Raw genomic sequence first — 16,500 nt, forward strand, 5'->3', positions numbered from 1 at the left:
GTATGTATGTACACGCATCATGAGAAAACGGTTGAAAGAGAATTTAATGAAAATCGGTATGTGAAGTCGGGGGATGAGCCTCTACAATCTAGGCTATAAATCATTTTACTCACGCTGAGTGAAATGGTAGTTTAGGGAAGGTCTAAAATTGAATTCTCAAATATTGTTATTATTAGTCCTATCTTGATGAAACTCGGTATGCAAAGTCAGGAAATAAGTCGCTATAGTCTAGGCTGTAAATTATTTTATTCACGCTGAGTGAAATGGTAGTTTAGGGGAAGGCCTAAAATGTAATTCTCAAATATTTCTTATTAGAGGTGTAATCGATGAATGCTACATAACTAAGGTTATATAGTATGAAATTTCCTATTATTCATGTCTTAGACACTGTTACCGTACTGGCTATGATCACAAAGATATTCATGAATTTGGATTTTTGTTACTAAGTCCATATCAAAGTATAGATAAGAAATGTGTTTTTCCACCATTCAATACACAATTTATTTTAATATATTAAGCTAGTACCGGTTTCGGCCCTTTAACGGCCATCATCAGCTAGTACATGTTTTGTTTAGCCATTAGACAATACACAAGTTGTTATATTAGGCATCCGGATGTCTAATGGGGGATGGAAATGTATATAATAACATATAATTAAAATATCAGTGGTTAGGGTAAAAAGTTACAAATAGAGTATGAGTATGTAAAACATATTAAAAAACACACAGGCCACAATATACAACATTTAAAAAAGTTTCAACACATTAAAATGGTGCGTATGGGTAGACACTTGTTAAAATCTTCAGTTCATGCTGTGTAGATTCCATTCTTCTGTCCTCTGTGCAGTTACTTCTAAGTTATGCTGATTATATTGCGTAAGGTAATCTTCAAGGACATTTTGAAACTAGTGTATGTCTTATTGATGTGGGCCTTTGTCGTGATGAAATTTTGTTGTGTTATATATCCCAACTTGTGATATGCTATGGCAGGTTTCAATATAGCAAACAGCAGGTCTCGAGCTTGTATTTAGAAGTGGTCGGTGGTAACACCTCTCTCGTCTATGTTTGTTCTTGTAGTCTGTAAAGATAAAGTGATGTGAGTATGCCGGTAGTGTGTGTATGAAGGAATGCCTAGTGTGTGTATGGATAGAGTACTTACTATGGTTGTTGTGGAGGTCTTGTGCCGATGTGTTTGAAGGCTTGTTGTGTTCTGCTGCGAGTGCGTCTGGGGCTCATATTAGCTGTGGAGGGGAATGTAGGTGGAGGGGAAGAAGGAGTGGCTGTTGGAGAAGTAGGGGCGGGGTCAGGCTTGTGATTCGTTGGTTTGTTAGAGCGTGTGTTTACTATTTTGAGATAATCATTCTTTAATGTCGGAATGGCTTTGTCAAAAATGATGCTGGTTTTTTCATTAATATCATTAATGTTATGATTGGGGTTGGCGTATTGGTCTAAAGAAATGTAGAAATCTTCGGTTATGTTGAGCAGGGGGCCCTTGGAGTTTATATTAAGTATCGTCATGTCGTTATTGATGTTTGTGAAACTATGCTTGGATTCTTCTACATGTTGGCCTATTGATGAGAAATGGTTATGTTTTACTGCATTTATATGTTCATTGTAGCGGATGGTGAAGTTTCTGCCTGTACGTCCTATGTAACTTATGTCACAGTTGTTACATTTGATACGGTAGACACCTGATTGGTTGTATTTATTGTTATTATTGACTGTTTTAGTGTTATGTATAATGTTGGTACTATTGTGTGTGGTTTTGAATACTGTTTTAATGTTGTGCTTCTTGAAAATATTAGTTATAGTATATATGTGGGTGTTGTTGAAGGTAAATAGGGCATAGTCTTTTTTGGGTTTGGCTGTTTTTGCTAATTTAGTTTTAGGTTGTGATTTTATTTTGTGAATGATTTTGTTAACCATTTCTTTGCTGTATCCGTTGTGTTTAGCTATGTCGTGGATTAACTTCAATTCATTATTTTGGTCTTCTGTTGTCATTGGGATGTTAAAGGCTCTATAAATCATACTATAATAGGCTGCTCTTTTATGTGTATTGGGATGAATGGAGTCATTTTTTATGGTATTTGAGGTGTGTGTGGGTTTCCTGTAGATCTTGTAAGATAGGTGGTTGTCGTGTCTGGTTATTGTTAAGTCTAGGTAATTTAGTGTACGGTTGTTTTCGGTTTCTTTGGTGAATTTAATTTGGGGATCTAGAGTGTTAAGCTTGTCTAGTATAGTTTGTGCGTCAGTGGATCTATTATCTAACACTACGAAGACATCGTCAACAAATCTGCACCAAAAATGTATGTTATCTATTTCTTTGATTGACGTGTGTTCTAAGTTATCTATATATATTTCTGCTAATATTCCGGAGGCAGGAGACCCCATAGGTAGGCCTTGTTGCTGATAAATGGTATCGTGAAATCTGAAATAGTTATTGTTTATGGCGAATTCAAGTAAGTTTATGAATTCGTTTATTTCTAAGGTGCTCAAGTTGCTATTGTTTTTTAGGTTAGATTCTATTATTTTGATTGTTTGTTTAACAGGAATGTTAGGGTACATATTTATTATGTCAAATGAAGCAAGGGTATGGTGTTGTTCGATCTTTAGCTCTTTGGTTCTGTTGCAGAAATCTATTGAGTTTAGTATTGTTTTGTTTGCTAAAAATGTATAGTGCTTTTTTAAAAATTTTTGGATGAATTGCGATAATTTGTAGGTTGGACTGGCTCTATAGTTTATAATAGGTCTCATAGGTACGTCTTCTTTATGTATTTTTGGGTAGGCTTTCGCAGTCGGTAATTGGGGGTTCATTGTTATGAGTTTAGCAGATTCAGTTTCGGTGAGAAGAAAATGTGTGTTTTTAAGTAAAATTTTTAAATTCCTTTGTATGTTGTTGGTTGGATCTCGGCGTTTAATGGAAAAAGTATTATCTTGGAAACATTTTTTAGTCTTTGCTATGTATTCATTTTTATCCATAATGACCGTAGTGTTGCCTTTGTCGGCCTTCGTTACTAGTAGATTGTTTTGTTTTATTTTATTTTTAAGTTTGTTTAAGTTCGATCTATTGGTAGTATTCGTGTTTGGGTTATTATTGTGGATGCTATTGATGTATTGCGGAATCTTTCTACTGATTTCGTGTCTTACTTCGTCTCGTATGTCATATGGGATCTTTTGTAAAGCAAGTTCTGTTTCGGTAATGGTAGTTATAATATTCTGGTAGGATGATGCATTACCCCAGTTGTGTTTGGGTCCCCTGTTCAATATATCCGTTTCTACGTCGTCAAATACGGTTTGCGTAAGATTTTTTTATAGACGGATGGAATTTATGTTGGGAATTCTTGTTAGGAAGAGAGGGATCTTTGTTTTGGATTATGGTTAGTGACTTTGGTTTACTTTGTTGTTGTTTCAGTGTTTCCAGTTTTTTGTTTAGTGTGTTTTGTTTCTTTATGGCTAAGTCTTCTATTTTTTCTCTGGAAATTCGTTGAAAATAATTCCAATAGCTGTGTGGGAGTTCATGGGATGCTTTCAGGTGTGTTGAGTAAAGTTCATTATTAAGGTGTTGTTTCTTCCGATATAGGAATTTTATTTCTTCTTTTAACCAAATTTCATTAGTCCTGTTTTGTGTTTTGCGTGTCTGAGCAGTTCGTCTGTGTTTATTATTGTATTTCTGGAGAAATTTCGGTGTTAAGTTGTTTGAAAGGCATTCCTTCAAAAAGGCAATGCTTTTGGTTGTGTTCATTAGTTTAATTTTCAAGTTCTGATATTTAAATGCCTTACGTTTTGCCTGGTTGGCTTCCGTATTATTATTTATAAATTTCATTTTCCGTATTGACAGACTCAAAGTATAGATAAGAAATGTGTTTTTCCACCATTCAATACACAATTTATTTTAATATATTAAGCTAGTACCGGTTTCGGCCCTTTAACGGCCATCATCAGCTAGTACATGTTTTGTTTAGCCATTAGACAATACACAAGTTGTTATATTAGGCATCCGGATGTCTAATGGGGGATGGAAATGTATATAATAACATATAATTAATTAATAATAAGTCCATATCAGCGCCGAGTAACGAGAAAATGGGTAAACAGTATTTAATGAAAATCGGTATGTAAAGCCGAAGAATAAGAAACTTCAGTTTACGGTATAAAATATTTTACAAATCACAGAGTCGAAAGAAAACTAAATGTGTAGGCCACAATATAGAAAGCTCATAACATTGATCAACAATAACATTACATTGACCATTGTTTGTCGTGATGTGCTTTGTGTCTTCTGCTACCCCTCATCTCCGGTAGATAGGATTACTGCTGCGTACATAGTATTTTTTATTTGATTTACGTCGCACCGACATAGATAGGTTTTATGGTGACGAGGGGATAGGAAAGGGCTAGGAGTGCCTTAGACCTTAAGGTACAGGCCCAGCATTTGACTGGTGTGAAAGTGTGAAACTATGGAATACCGTCTTCAGCGCTGCCGACAATGGGGTTCGAATCCACTATCTCTCTGATGCAAGCTCACAGCAGCGCACCGCTAACCACATGGTCATCTCGCCCGGTTGTACAGAGTGTAACAGCCTGCCTGAATATTGATGGGAAGTAGCTGGGGAGTTAGATAACTTTCTTCTTTAGCATGCCATTCCCCTGGTTTATAAATTTTCTGATACTACTGGTACGTAACACACTGGATCATCATAGCATTCGGGCTATTAAATCCCTACTCTGAGGCACTGATTGGAATGAACAGTGTGCATATTTAGCGGAATAATGGCAGATGAGTGTTCATGGCAATCTGCGGCCTGGTCATCCCAGCTCTGGAACTTTGGACTATTAGACCTATGTTTATTTCAGATAGGAAAACTGAAAAGTAAGTCTTTCTGAGAATCCCGTAGCGAAGCGAAGCACGGGTACATCATCTAGTGCAAATATAAGTATCAAATAAGTGGAAATTTTTACTGTTATTGTTTCTTTGTAAACAGGATTTGATACGAGAAATGAAGCTGATTTCTTGCAAACATTAAGAAGCTGTCGAAAAGAAGGCACAGCATAAAATGTAACAATTGATATCAATTCTGATGGGTCATTAGCGATGTTAAGTACATTACTAAAGGTAAGAATAGAATCTAAATAGTAGTGTATAGGTTCGTCAGGGCGTTGATGACGGCGAACAAATTCCAAACTTAATTTGTGCCGAACTTCATAAGGTAAGGAGTAATTATGAAGACAAGTTCGAAATTGAGCCCAGTCCTGCAAGTATGTCATACCTTCAAGCCAAAAGTTAGATACCCAGTAGTTTTAGATGTTAATGAGCTGAGAAAATGGGGCTAGTTGAACCTTTAAAAATTTACAAATGAAGAATAACCAAATAGTTAAATTTCGAGGATCTGTATCCATTAAGGTAGGCAGTCGTGTTAAAGATTGCTTAATGATTTCAAAATTAAGTGAGTTAGTAAGTGGATTTGGTGGAGAAATAGGTGATGAGAAACTTTAGGGTCTAGATGATGAGTGATGGTTGAAGGTTTTGGTTTCAAGTCTTGGTCGAGTAAATTTGAAGTGTTAGAATGAGGAGACGAAAAGGTAGTGAGTGAAGGGTCTAAAGATGAAGTATCATCAAAAGAAATTAAGTCGGCACAAGGTGGATTGGGTAGAGAAAGAAAAACTGGGAACGAAGATGAATAGTCATCACGATGATATAATGGAAAATTGTCAGGAAAGTTTGCAATGTTACGAAAAGAATGATACAGTAGTACGTAGAACAAAAAAAAAAAGTCACTGATTAAGTACCGCGGCTATTGAAAAGCGAAACAGTAAGATAATGAAAACTAAATAAATAGGAAAAGTTACTCTGCTACCATTTTGTCACGAATGTGTGGGTATATGGAACCAAACATGTATCTGTATGAAGCAATACGCAGAGGGTAGTAATCTATATGATATAATAATTATTTAAAGATACATTGGCAAGCTGTCCAATCAGAAACAGGTTGGGACTGATGAGAGGTCCGTGGAGGGAACTAGAAGAAAAATAGTAAGGTTTAACAAAGACTATATATTCTTTCTACTCAAATGATAACCAGAATAAAGCTCAATATTTCACAATATCGTAAAGTACAAGAACAATGTTTGAACAGAAACAACATATTTAAAAGAAAGCCCTAGACCATTTACAAAATCTTTTCTTTTAATGAGGCAATTCAAAAAGATGTAGTGAATTTCTAAGCCTCAGACTTACGAGATAAAAGGAACACAGTTTTAAAAACCAAGAATAGGAAAAGCAGTGCAATGGGGAGGGAACAGGACAGGATCACAACACGAGGAGTTGCCCAAGTACGCAAAGATGTGGAGTGCAATGTTAGTTTACAGTGTGTTTGCTAAGTCAAGGGCCATATCCAATCATTCAAACCTCTTCAGTCAATGTATTATCTTGTTGCCATTATTTTGTTAAAACACTGATGAAAACTCAAACTGGCCATGCAGATAAAGTTAAAAATAGGCCCTGATTGCCAGAATCCACTGGGCAAATAAAAAAAAAAAAAATAAAAAAAAAAATAATAATAATAATAATAATAATAATAATAATAATAATAATAATACCCGTGTGGGGATTTACCGGTTACCTCCATCGGGCGCGTCCCATTGGAATTGGAGAAGCTCGCTAGCTCTGCCGCCAGCAGAGTCGGAGGGTAGTAGGGAAAAAAGATACCACCGTGAAAAAAAAAAAAAAAACTGGTCCCTTGCCAGAGTTACAGCGAAGACTGGTAAATGACCAGAAGCCAGAAAACATCTTGGGGCAACCTCTAGGACTAACAACCCTAGTTGTAAGAGGATGGGTACCCGTCCAAAGCAAAGTCAAGTCAAAAAGCATGATGGCACAACATTTCAAGAAACATACCCCAGGGGGTAAATCTTCGGATAAATCCCTCGTCGTGTTCGCCACGGCGCACGAGTCTCGTTCGGATTCTGGGGGAGACTCGACATCATGCAAGAGACGAGTCGGAGCGTCTCGGTGTACCCTGAAGAGTCAAAAACTCAGGCGAAAATCTAAAACCTTTCTAGCAACTTTCAACATAAATTCACTTACACAAACTGGCAAGCTGAAAACCCTCACCAAAGCTCTTCACGAAAATCAGATATCCATAATGGCCCTACAGGAAACAAGGCACCCAGATGAATAGATTTTTTAATCCAAAGGCTACCGATTTTTCAAGAGCAAAGCGCAAAGAGGAATCCTCAATGGAGCTGTGATGCTTGGAACCGCGTTTGATGTTAGAACCAAGATCGGTAAATCGGTTGCAAATTTCGAACCTGTGAATGACAGATTGTCTATACTCACAATTAAATGCGCGAACAAAACCTACGCCCTAGTTAACGCACATGCTCCTACAAACGATAAGAACAAGTCTGATCCAGACGAAGTTGATAATTTCTGGGACCTACTGGATGAAAAATTAAACAAAATCCCCAAACACCATGTCAAGCTTCTTTTGGGTGACTTCAATGCCCAACTAGGTCGTGAACAGAAGAACAAGAAAGTTATAGGACATTACCCTGCTCACAAAAGAACCAATCCCAACGGCAAAAGACTGGTGTCCATTTGCGAAAATCACAACCTGCAGGTCATGTCGACCCAATTTCGCCATCTACCCAGAAAGCAAATGACTTGGCGTTCTCCCGTCCAAACTCTCGGAGAGTTCCAAATTGATCATGTTGCAATCTCCATGGGAAACAGCCCTGATATTATGAATGTCAAGGTAAAGAAAGGCATCAATGTGGCCTCAGATCATTATACGTCTCTTATCAAATTCAAACCAATTCCAGCAAACACAAGGAAGACAACCAAACAGATCACACGCTTCGACAATGATAAATTTCGGCAAAGGGTCGAGGAGTTCCAGGAGAAGGCTAGACCAAATGACTGTGAATTTAACAACGCCAAAAGTCTCTTTGTTGAGGCCGCCAAAGACGTTGCAGAAATCAAGAGAAGCAAAAAGCATGCCTGGTGGAATAGTACCTGCGAATCAGTCCTCCAAGAAAGACTCAATGCGTGGAAACAGTATTACTCTACGAAATCAGAAAATGATTGGGAAACCTACAAAACCCAACGTGCACAAGCAGCTAGGGTGTTCAGAACTGAGAAACGTAAATACGAAAAATCTCTCATTGAAAAGATAGAACAAAACTTTAGGAAGAATGAAAGCAGAGAGTACTACAGAGCCTCCAAACGCAAACTCACTGGCTATAAACCACCATCTCTATGCTTTGAGCGAAAGGATGGCACACTGGCGACGTCAAATTAAGAAAATTGCAGCATTCTGGCAGATTACTTCAAGAATTTACTTAATTGCTCTAAACCGCAAAGCGCCAATGAGACCAAGGAACCCTTACTCAGGTACCCAGATTCCAGACCACCCGAAAGAGATGAAATCAAGCACCACATTGCCCGTCTCAAAAATAACAAAGCGCCGGGGGAAGACTCAGTAGTAGCAGAACTATGGAAATATGCCCCAGAGGAATCACTTGATATCTTGCAAAAGCAAATAGAAGAAATTTGGAACAAGGAGACCCTACCCGAAGATTGGAAAATAGCTTTGATCCATCCATTACACAAAAAAGGCAACATGAAAACATCAACAACTACAGAGGAATATCTTCGCTACCTGTGACTTACAAAATTCTATCACTTGCCATCGCGGAGCGTTTGGAAGCACAAGTCGAACATCAAATAGGTGAATTCCAAGGAGGGTTCAGAAAAGGTCGCTCAACAGCTGAACAGATCCAAAATCTCAAAACGATCATCAGATATTGTACACTAAGGTCCAAGCAGTATGTGTCTGTGTTTGTGGACATTAAGAAAGCGTACAACTCCATTGACCGGGAAGACCTGCTAAACATCTTAAATGAATTTGGAGTTGATTTGAAACTCCTGGCATTAATTAGAGCCACCCTGACCGATACAAAATCCAAGGTGAAGTTGCACGGATATCTCTCGCATTCCTTTGACATTAAAACAGGAGTCCGACAAGGTGATGGGCTATCCCCGATACTCTTCAATTGTGTTCTTGAAAAGATCATCAGAACCTGGCGGGTGAGATTACAGGAAACCAACTACAGTCCATTGAGAATAGGAACCAAATCCAAGGGGATCGCAACAGACTGCTTAGCATTTGCCGATGATATTGCTGTTCTCTCAAACGACATAGAAACCGCTAGAGCTCAAGTTGAAATTTTAAAGGAAATTGCCGAACAAACTGGTTTGCAGATATCGTTTGAGAAAACAGAAGTAATGACTAACATCAAAGAGGCTCCACCAAAATTCCATACAAAATACGGGGACATCACCCGAGTAGACAAATTCAAATACCTGGGTGAGATCATCATGAAAAATGGACTGGACAAAGAAGCACTTCAGGAGCGAGTATGCAAACTGGAAATAGCCTACCAAACATCCCGCACAATCTACAACAAAAAATGCCTTTCCCAAAACACCAAGATACGTCACTATGAAACAGTTCTGAAGCCAGTAGTTCTATATGCAGCCGAAACCCTGTCTCTAAACGCCAACAAAGGACTCCTTGAAGAACTGGAGAAAAGAGAATGCAAAATTGGGAGAGGAATCTTGGGATCAAAGTACAGAAATGGAATCCATCAAAAGAGATCCAACAAGTAAGTCTACAACAAAATAGAGAAAATTACCGACACAATCAGAAAAAGATGGGCATGATTTTACGGTCATCTGAAAAGAATGGAGAGAAGAAAGTTAACTAAAGAAATCTTTCACTTTTTTGATTCAAACCCCAAAACCACAATTCCCTGGTTTAGAAATACCAAAGAAGACCTGCAAATGCTACATATCTCAGCTGAAGCCGCCCTTAACAGAGATCTCTTCTGCAAGAAAATACTGACGAACGGGCTAAAGCGAGACGAGCAACCGAAGAGAAGGGAAATTTGGGCTCTAAAGAAGGCCAAGTTCAGTGTCAAATGCAACAAGACTTAACGTGGTCCTTGATGGCCCCAGCGAATTATATATATATATATATATATATAATGATGATGATGATGATAATAATAATAATAATAATAATAATAATAATAATAATAATAATAATAATCTGGAAGAAAATAAAAATAGTGTTTCCCAGCAAAATACTGGGAACCTGTTGAACGACCCTCCAACCTCACTCGGTATCAGCGCTGGACTAAAGACCAAGGGTTCGGGGGAAGAATTTATAGGGCGACAGAAAGTTCGTGAAGCGCACATGGCTTAGAGAAACAGCAGATGGTGACGGAGCGAGTGGCGTAACCCAGTGGTAGTTCCGAACATAATGAGATGTCTAGCAGGTCAGGAGATATGCAAGAGTACAAGGCCGAATAGATGAGTACTGTAGCGGCGAGTTGAGTAAGACAAGCGGTGTACGAGAGAACAGCGGCTGTACGGGAGTCAAGTAGGTGAGTGGCGGTTACATATTGTATTGCACTATACCTTGTAAACTACACTGACTTAGCAAATGTCATAGGATAGTCACCTAATAGCGTGTGGAGCCTCCTCTGGCCCTGCGAACTGCGGTGAGACGCTGTGGAAGTGAGTCAACAAGTCCCTGGTAGTCCTCTGGACGCAGCTGACACCAAATTGTTTGCAGAGAGGCCACCAATGCTGGTCTGTTCATGGGTGCAGGATCCATGGCATGGAGCCTGCGTTCCAGGACATCCCAGATATGCTCGATAGGATTCATAACGGAGTTCCTGGGTGGCCATGGCAGTCATTGGACCTCCGCTGCATGTTCCTGGAACTATTCTCAGGCGACGTGGGAGCGATGTGGCGGCGCATTATCATCTTGAAACACCACAGAACCGTCTGGGTGCTGGAAGGCCAAAAATGGGTGGAGATAGTCTCCGAGCAGCTCAACATACCGCGTAACATTCAATGTCTCTTCCAGAACAACTAGGGGGCCCATTCCATACCAGGAAAATGCACCCCAGACCATAACAGAGACACCAGCGCCCTGGACCACACCTTCGAGGCAGGCGGGATCCATCGCTTCATGTGGTCTGCGCCATACATGGTACCTTCCATCGGCATGGTGCAGTTGAAATTGTGATTCGTCCGACCATATCACGTTACGCCATTGTTCCAGTGTCCATCCCTAGTGACTGGTGACAAATGAGCATCGTTGTGCCAGATGACGTTAGGTTAACATTGGCACCCGAGTGCGGTGCCGGCTCCCATACCCCATAGAACCTATGTTCGTAAGGATTGTCCACTGGGAGACGTGTCTAGCACATCCTGTGTTGAACTGAGCCGTGATTTGTTGCACGGTTGCCCGTCTGTCATTACTGACAATCCGTCTCAAATGTCACCGGTCACGGTCATCGAGGGTGGCTAGACGGCTGATCGTTTGTCTGTTGTGGATGGTGACACCCGCATTCAACCATTCATGATACACCCTGGACATGGTTGATCGTGTGAAGCTGAATTCCCGCACCACTTCTGAAATCGCACTTCCCATCCGATGGCCTCTACGCGCACAGCCAACTCGCCCGGTCACATTAAGAATCCTCCAAAATATTTGAAAGTGGGGGAACAAAAAATAGAGAACATCAGGGATTTCAAATACCTTGGTAAATGGATCAGTTGGAATGGTCTTGAGAAGAAAACAATGGAATCTCGACGAACAAAAATAGAAACAGCCTTCCAGCTTATGAAAGATACCTATAACAAAAAATCACTCTCCTGGAATTCCAAGATCAGACATTGTAATACAGTAATCAAGCCTGAAGCCCTTTATGCTGCAGAAACACTGTCTATAACTATATATGGCCCAATGGAAAAGTTGGAGATCAAAAAAAGGAAAATACTGCAAAAAATTCTAGGCCCCAAATTCCATAATAACAAACTTTCGTACATCAGCAATGAAACCCTGTAAAGGAAAACAGAAAGGATTTCTGACATAATAAGGAAAAGGAAAATTGACTTCTATGGCCACATCCTAAGATGGACACAAAAAGGATTAACTAAAAGAATCTTCGACTACAGTATTTCCGCAATAAGAAAAACAAGCCGAACTGGTTTAAGTAAACTGAGAAGGACTTACGAGAGTTCCAAATTACAGAAGATATGCTTGTAGATGGATCCGCAAAGAAAATAACCAAAGATAAAATAAAGAGGTTTCAGGACAGGGTGAAACCAAAATGACTATACAGAATTTCTGAAGAAGAGAGGAAGGCAAGATCTGAAAGGATGAAAAAGTACTGGGAGGACAGGAAAACACGACTCCGTAACCACTGATTGATCTATCGTATCCCAAAGTGGGTGAAATGGACAAGAAGAAGAAGGGAAAAAAATTCCAGGCTGTGAAAAGGTTAGTAACTGAGCTCGATAGATGCAGTCGCTTAAGTGCGGCCAGTATCCAGTATTCGGGAGATAGTGGGTTCGAGTCCCACTGTTGGCAGCCCTGAAGATGGTTTTCCGTGGTTTCCCATTTTCACACCAGGCAAATGCCGGGGCTGTACCTTAATTAAGGCCATGGCCGTTTCCTTCCACTTCCTAGGCCTTTTCTATCCCATCGTCGCCATAAGACCTATCTGTGTTGGTGCGACGTAAAGCAAAGGTTAGTAGTGGTGATGTTGGAGAATGGTTGGAGCAGGATGAAAACTGTGAACTTTTAGATAGTGATTAAGCTGCACTAGTAAAAGAGAACAGAAGATACAAATGAAGATGAATCAGAACACGAAGAGATGGAAGGCAATGGAAAAGTTACAGATGACTCAAAGTGAGGATCCACAGGCCATTGAAGGAATGCTCCAATACATGGAGAAGTTCTGGACATTTTGTTTTTCCTTCGTCTACATGATGAAACTGTATGAAGACGAAATGAGTGCGAGAGACAGTCAAGCATCACATTTTTTTCTACAAAGAACTAGTCAATTCTTCAGTTTTATGTGAGTTTCCTTACGGGCACATGTCTGTGAAGACCACAGTCAAGTAGTGGAAAATCACTATATTTGCCATCAAAATATGGACAGAAATAATTATTCTAGGTGGACAAAAACTAGCATGTGTAATGAATGAACATTGTAGATTGATATTAGCTTATTAGTTACTCATTATACTTCATGGTTAATGTTTCATGACTGTATTTTAAGGCTGCAAATTCCCTCCAAACTGTCGGAAGGGTAAACTACTCACGTAACATGAATTATATTTTTACAGCTACTATCCACAGCATGTAGCTATAAAGTAGATTACAATCATGATATTTAGTAAAGCAAAAATTCCAAATATTACTACCGTACTGAAATCTTCTCAAATTTTGACAAATATTTTATGGATTATTTTTCATAAATTCATGATTGATCTCCACAATTAAGATAACTAAACCAGTGTGGCAAATGACAATGGTCTATCATTAATAGTTACTGAGATACTGAATTTGAATTTTTTAATTTGTATTGCTCTCCTGCACAAGTGTAATTTTTTATATTAATTTTAACATCTCTGTAACCATTATTCACAGACAAATGAAATTCAGCTCACTATTTTAACTTAGTTATCAATTTAGCTTTTTATTTATAAAAATAAGGGCAATAAAATTTTCAACAACATATTTAAATCTACTTTTAGGTCCATGACATCCCCTATACCCTACAATGTCTAGAAAGTAAATACTGCATTTAATGCTTTTTGTGACGGCATACCTGTGTGTGTGTGTACCTTTTTGCTCTCGCACATATGAAAACGAAGTACAAAATGGAACTAATGTCACAGAGCTCGATAGCTGCAGTCGCTTAAGTGCGGCCAGTATCCAGTATTCGGGAGATAGTGGGTTCGAACCCCACTGTCAGCAGCCCTGATGATGGTTTTCCGTGGTTTCCCATTTTCACACCAGGCAAATGCAGGGGCTGTACCTTAATTAAGGCCATGGCCGCTTCCTTCCCATCCGGGAGATAGTAGGTTCGAATCCCACTATCGGCAGCCCTGAAGATGGTTTTCCGTGGTTTCCCATTTTCACACCAGGCAAATGCTGGGGCTGTACCTTAATTAAGGCCACGGCCGCTTCCTTCCAACTCCTAGCCCTTTCCCATCCCATCGTCGCCATAAGACCTATCTGTGTCGGTGCGACGTAAAGCCCCTAGCTTCCTTCCCACTCCTAGCCCCTTCCTATCCCATCTTCACCATAAGACCTATCTGTGTCGGTGCGACATAAAGCAACTTGTAAAAAAAACCTAATGTTGAGGCTGATCTTCTGACTACGCTTGTAAAACGCATGGTCACTGGAAAAGACCAGGAAGAGGGGACTGAATCTAAGGAAGAATCAAAACCTAAAGTGATTCTTCTTCCTTAGATTCACTCCCCCCTTCCTGGTCATTCTGATCGCCCCATTGATCCAACAATTGTATCGAGTGAATTTTCTCAAGCAAGTTTCCAGATCCAGGCTGTTGTAATTATTAGCCAAGTGTCACAACATTTTACAATTTGTATGCATGTATATGTCAATGAAGTTACATTTAAATTTTTAAAAAATATTTTGAAAAATATCTAATTCCCTGCATGGGAATTTAGAATTTTCCATTCGGAATTGCTAGGCGGGCAATAATTCCATTGTGGAGATTTATCTCCCATATGCAGTTATCAGACTGTGCCTCTTATACGCGCTTCTGATAAGTTCACCTGCATACCCCCACTCTGATGAGCCTAGTGTCACACTTAAGACGAAATGCTGGTTAATAGAGCAAACGCCTGAAAAGCCTTACATCTGATATGTTTTTGACAAGTAAACATTAGTCCTAAATTATACGAATACAATCACACGTGGTAAAATTACAAAATTTCTGTTCTTTATTAACTGAATTCAGTATTATTGTTCTGTGGTTAGGGGGTCCTTGGACATGAATGTGATATGCTTATTAGGTCTCAGACACAAAAAGTTTGGAAAACCCTGTCATAAATATTTTTTCAAAAATCAATTAAAATATAATTACCTCTAATACTCTGCATAACTTTCTCATAAGACGGTCAGAAGCCCTCACTTCAGGTTTTGATTCTTCCTTGGATTCACTTCCCCCTTCCTGGTCATTCTGATCGTTCTGGCCTGAAATATTTCCTGGTCCTGTCCTACCTGGTAGCAGCTTGGCTCGCTTCTTAGGGGGTTCACTTGTTTTTAAGACGCGGACCTTCATTTCATCAACTAGTTCCTTAATAGGCACATACATGTTGTTTGGTTTAGCAATCACTTTCTTAGTTGTCTCTGCTACCAGCTGCCTAAATGCCTCTGTTGATCTATATGCCGGATTCATATTTTCATATGTTCTCCATACTTTGCACTTCATTATTTTATGCATAGACGCTGAGTTTTCGTACTTCAGACAGGTATCCACAAACTAGAACAAAAACAAATGTATTAATACAACTTAACATTTGAATATTGGGAAATTTAGTTCACATCTTTGGAAAAGGAGTATTAAATCTAAAATTCTTGGTTAGAACAAGACAGGAAGGATGCTTGCTTATTATCAGGGTCAATCAAACTTAGTAGCAGACCCTGAGAGTAGACAGGATAAACTGGGCCCTTCCACTAATATTATGATTTTTTTTTTTAAAGTTTAGTTTTCACAAAGAGCTGAGAGAGCTCAGCTTTTCCTGGTCACCCACCTGCACAACTCACTATCACCTACACATTGCAAGAAATAAATTTCATATTTCAAGTTCCATATTGTCTGTAGTATTCAAATTAAAGTATAAGATCTCCACCTATTCAATACTACACATTATAATATAGATTATTTAATTAACATTATATTTAATTGAATCTGTCACAGGTGTAAAGAATGTATTGGAAAGTGGAAAGTGTTTATTGAAGACTTTATTTGTAAACCTTCCGTAGTACTTACTATACGTTCTGAAGTGTGATTTGTTTTATTTGTACTGACCTAACCTGTACAGTGTAATATTTCATAACATATGGTATTTGTAAATAGTAGATTTCAGTTCTATATTTACTGGAAGTGTCTAGTAAGTGTTACATGAATTTCTGAACAGGGTGTGTTGCCTTTTGTTGGTTATGTCTGACATAATACATAATAATACATAATAATGACTATTCTGGAAATGGAAGATTCCCGAACGTGTGTATTCGAGAATGTAGTTTAAAGTTTGCGACTTAAGTAGGAGCTGTGATTGGTGAATCTGGGTGACGATAGGCGCGCCTCTGCGTTCTGATTGGCTACTCCAAGGCCAGGGTTTCCCTTATAATGAGAACGAGGCAGCATTTCTTGGTCTGTCTTGGTCTGACTAGTCTGTCTTGATTAAATAAGCTTATAATAGGTTCCACCTTTTCAATACATTTACAATGTTGTTATCTGATGTTTACAACATTATTTATTACAAATTACAGGACATGTTTCGGTGTACAATTTTTAACACCATCATCAGCTGCATGAAAAGTGTATAGAAACTTGGCGGTGAAAACAATGAACAACATATTATAATACTTAACTCCTTACG

At 38.9% G+C, this 16,500-nt stretch overlaps 1 protein-coding gene across 1 annotated transcript in view; it reads right to left on the reverse strand.

Annotated features, from left to right (window-relative positions):
• The window catches only part of LOC136866885 (death domain-associated protein 6), a 282,179-nt gene that overhangs the window by 179,922 nt on the left and 85,757 nt on the right, over positions 1-16,500 (reverse strand). Inside the window, exon 3 of the mRNA XM_067143978.2 lies at positions 14,979-15,377. Coding sequence (XP_067000079.1) covers positions 14,979-15,377 — 399 coding nt within the window. The remainder of the gene's footprint in view (positions 1-14,978; positions 15,378-16,500) is intronic.

This window comes from Anabrus simplex, chromosome 3 (assembly GCF_040414725.1).
Source record: "Anabrus simplex isolate iqAnaSimp1 chromosome 3, ASM4041472v1, whole genome shotgun sequence".
NCBI lineage: Eukaryota > Metazoa > Arthropoda > Insecta > Orthoptera > Tettigoniidae > Anabrus > Anabrus simplex.